Genomic DNA, 4,597 nt, shown 5'->3' with positions numbered 1-4,597 from the left:
CCAAACAAAGAATTTCAAATATGGAAAAAAATGTTAACCAAATTTATATGGGATGGAAAGAAGGCTAGGGTGAACTATAGTACACTTACTAAGCCATCAAAATTAGGTGGCTTAGGTTTACTAGATTTAGAATCCTATTTTACTGCAGCACAACTTAGAAACATCCATTACTACTCTTTGACAAATTGTAATTAAAAATTGATATTTATTGAAACAGCAGAACTAAAACAAAGACGAATAAGTGAAATGATTTGGAACACACCAAAACAACAAGAGGTGTTAGAATTACAAAACCCATCCTTACAATTTACCTTACAATTATGGAACAAATATAGGAATATTTTGGCTCCTGGTGTTTCTCCCATAAATTCTATATTTGCCCAGCCTTGGTTCAACCCAGGCATGGACAAAAATTTTATGCCAGGATCTATTTGATTTCTATATTGGCTGTCTGGTGATATCCTCATATACAGTCATCTGTCTGGTTGCCTGAAACATGTGTTGCAATGAACAAATTGTTGTCTTTGCAGAATTATATGAGTCTCTCTCCTGCTTCATTTTGTGCTCCTAGCTCAAATCTTCCAACAGTGTTTGATTCTGCTTTGCTTCCTACTTTTGTGTTCCAGTCATCTATGATTATCAGCACATCTTGCTTAGGTGTGTGATCAATTTCTTCTTGGACATTTGCATACAAAGATTTCAGTTTGTTCCTCTTCAGCATCTGTAGTTGGGACATAAATTTGAATGATGGTTATATTGATAGACTTTCCATGAGGTCTGATTGATATTATTCGGTTAGACTTTGCGTTACAGCCCCAGCTGCCTGTGCTACATCTTGCCTCACTATTAGAGCAACCCTGTTTCTTCTGTGTTTGTTATTCCCTGGGTAAAACACTTTGTAATTTTCTTACTGAAAATGTTGAATCCAGTCCACTTTAGTTCATGCACTCCCAGGATTGCATTGTTTAAAAGTTCCATTTCTCATTTTAAGATTTCGAGCTTACCTTGGTTCATATTTAGTACATTCCATGTTCCTATTATATGTGTCAAACAGCTTTGGACTTTCCTTTTGCATCTATTCATGTTAACAACTGAATGTCCTTTTGGCTTTAGTCCAGTTGCATCATTAAGAATAGCACTACTTGTCCTCAGCTCCTCCCCAGTAGCTGATTGGGTACCCTCCGACCTGGAGGTTCCATCGTCCAGCACTATATATATTTTTGTTTTGGATTGTCTCATCGCAGGGTTTTTAAGTTAAAACTTGGTCTTAAGTTAAAAAGTGGTTTACTGTTGCTTTCTTCTGTGAACTACTAACCAGGGTTAGCTAAAGTGGCACTGCCATTTTCTACAAAAGATCCTCTGCTGTGTCACCTTCCACTACTGCTGCTGCCCAGTAGCTGCCCTTCAAGGATTCCTCTGCCCCCATAACCAATGGAACTGTCTGTTCTCTTCTGCTGATGTGGCCATTGATCCCTGAAGGAGGTGGATGCATCTTGGTCTGCTGTCTCAGCTGTGACCATCCTACCTTGAGTGACTCTGCTAGATTCCTTATGGTATAGCTCTCAGCGTCACTGACACACACAAACCCTCTCACCGTGTTAAGGTGTGCGTCCAAGAGGGGAAAACAGGACTGGTCCTGATCAGTACTTGGATGTGAGACCAGGGTCACTCCGTAGAGGCAGGCAATGGCAAACCACCTCTGAACATCTCTGGCCTTGAAAACCCTACAGGGTCGCCATAAATCATTTGCAACTTGACAGAACTTTCTACCTCCAATGGAGGACTTCTGTGGGAGGGGCTTGGAACAAACATGCCAGCATACCTCCTGCCACCCTCTGACACTTGCATGGTTTCTTTCCCCATATGATTCATGCTATTTGCAAAAGCCTGATTTCATGGAACTGACTTTCTTTGCATGTGCTATAGGCAGGGTTTCACTGGAAAAAGTGGAGAAAGTGCATATGGGAAGGAAAGGGCAGTGGTTTATCATTTAGGGATGTGAGGTTCATTCATTGCTTGTCAGGGTAGAGCTGCAGACAGGTGGTGAGTCTACTCATAAGTGAAATATTCTTCTGTAGTGGTGGTACCTGCTAAATATTTAGGCCAAGTCAGAACAGTTCTATTGAATTCTGAAAGAAAAAAATGTGTTCCTAATTCTTTTAGATCATCCCACATCCTAAATTTTGGCAGAGAACTGCAAACTAGACAGATCTTTTTATAGGGCTCAATATCAATTTAAAGCTGAAACAATTTATTATCCCTGCTACCTTTTTTCAGCGTTCTCTTTAGAGAAGGCTGTGAGAGCTGTCACTGTGAGCTGGGTGACAGCATTCACAGGAGAGAGAGATTTGAAAGAAGCCTCTCTGGTATGCACCTTCTTAACAAGCTATGCTTAATAACAGAGGATCCCCACTATCCTGAACTGAGATGTGCACACAAACGTCTGGGCCTAGCCACTCTCCCTTCTACTGGGCTGCTCTTTGTCTTTGCTGTCTTTGCTGAACAGCTGTTCTCCTCATCCATATATCAGCCTAGTTAAAGGTTTGGGTTGGGTCTTTTTTTTTTTTTTGCTGAGTGATGGTGTAAGTGGTTAAGTGTGCGGACTCTAATCTGGGAGAACCGGGTTTGATTCCCCACACCTCCACATGCAGCTGCTGGTGTGACCTTGGGTCAGTCATAAGTTCTTTCAGAGCTGTTCTCTCAAGGGCAGTTGTCTCAGAGCTCTGTCAGCCCCACCTACCTCACAGGGTGTCTGCTGTGGGGAGGAAAAGGGAAAGGAGATTGTAAGCCGCTCTGAAACTTCAAGTGAAGGGTGGGGTATAAATCCAATCTCTTTTCTTCTTCTTTTTCCCTACCCCAAACATTTTTTGTACCTGCCAAGAACAGGTAGTTTGTTTTGCACTTTGCTGCTAGGCTAAGACAGTCATAAAAGGTAGTAGGTAGAAATATTACGATAGGCTGTCCATTTTGGAAAGTGCTGATGAACTGCCCTGTGCATTACATCTGAAGAACTACAGTGCTTTCAAGACCAATATATGTATATATTGTGCAGAGAATCCTCAAGGCTATTGGCCTGCCATTTCTTGTACATCTGTCAAGTCACTTATTCATCTACCTTGTAGGTATATGCTGAATATGAAAATTAAAGCCAGTTGATTCAGTTCTAGACTAATGAGCGTTTTCTGATACCTCTCACTGCATGTGGGTAGAACAAAGTCCAGTGCCTACAGAGCCCCACTGGGACCAATTTGCAGGTGAGGCAAAATTACTTTTCTCGCAACCACCATGCCGCACCTGAGCACACACCAAGTAGGGGGTATGATTTCCATATAAGCAAATTAAAGGAAGTGCTGAACTCCCAGGAAATGAAGTATATATCCGACACAGGGAAGCTGAACTTAGTTATCAAGTACTGAGAGCCATACAGTTATTTTGTTGCCAAACCTCAACTTTCCCAGTTATCATATGCTTCATATTATACTTATTAATTTTCACAACAACCCTGTAAAGCAAGTCATAACTAGTACCATTATTAGACCTAAGTCAGAACTCTAGTGCCAGAGGCCATCTGCTGATTGTATACTGAGACAAGGTCTCCCCAATCCAATAGCGGCCCTCAGTTTACTTGAGGTACCAAATACTAACCCAGAGAACCCATCTTTAGCAATTCTGAGACACTGGAAGAGGCTGCAGCTGCTGTCCTCCCACTGTTCTTTCATTGATCTATTTGGTTACCCACCTCTCCTGCCCGCTGTAGGGTTAAACTGGAAAAAATAGATACAGGGGCCTTTGGAGGTGGGTGTGCATGGGTGTGTGCATGCACCTTAAGAAGTGTTTTAAGAATGTACAGCTTTTAAAAAGTCAGATCTGTATTCCCCTGACCCATCTCCCATTCCCCTGCAGCTGCAGGGAACTTAATTGCTCAAGCTCTGCAAAGGCCTGATTCAGATTGGGTCCATGGCTGAGGGAATGCAAGCTGGGCCAGAGGATGAACCCAGACTCAACTTGTTAAAAACGTAATGTCTAGTTTGGCCCAATTCACTGAAATCAGTGAGCATAGAAGGATGTAACTCTGTTTAGGATTGCACTGTGAAACAGCTGTTTGGAGGAACAGAATACCTTGAATTCTCCCTGCTCATAAGCCATAGGCTTGCCAAGCCCCGCTGGGGGCGGGAGAATCTCCGATTTTTGACCCCCTTACTCACTTTTTTGAAATCCAGCATTGGGGGGGGGGGATGGTGACAGGAAGTGACACTCTAGGATTTTAGTCCTCCAAGTCTCTATGGCTATGAAAGCCATAGAGACGAGGGCTAGAGTGTCCATTCCACTTCCCTCTAGTGTGTGCTGGTGAGTCCCGCCCCTATTGTTTGCAAGCAGGAGCAGCCTGAGGCAGTTCTCAGAGCCCAGAAGAGTTGAGGGTCCAGGAAGGTAAGGTTTGGGCAGGCCAGGGCTCTGTCTCATGGTCATGTTTGTTTTTCCTTCCATTTTTCCTCCCCCCCCCAGGTCCATCTACCAGCTGCTTGTTTTAAAAGTGCAGGCAGTCAATTCAGAGCTCCGTTTTGCCCCTACCCCACCTAAAAGCAGGAAGGAGCGAAAG

General features: G+C 43.2%; 1 protein-coding gene across 1 annotated transcript in view; it reads right to left on the bottom strand.

Annotated features, from left to right (window-relative positions):
• Positions 1-532: 532 nt before the first annotated feature.
• PTPRF (protein tyrosine phosphatase, receptor type F) overlaps positions 533-4,597 on the bottom strand; it is a 670,152-nt gene continuing 666,087 nt past the window's right edge. Inside the window, exon 37 of the mRNA XM_015410174.1 lies at positions 533-721. Coding sequence (XP_015265660.1) covers positions 533-721 — 189 coding nt within the window. The remainder of the gene's footprint in view (positions 722-4,597) is intronic.

This window comes from Gekko japonicus, unplaced genomic scaffold (genome assembly GCF_001447785.1).
Source record: "Gekko japonicus isolate JY-2015 unplaced genomic scaffold, Gekko_japonicus_V1.1 scaffold771, whole genome shotgun sequence".
NCBI lineage: Eukaryota > Metazoa > Chordata > Lepidosauria > Squamata > Gekkonidae > Gekko > Gekko japonicus.
The sequence above is the reverse complement of the archived record's forward strand: the minus strand, read 5'-3'. Positions and strand labels throughout refer to the sequence as shown.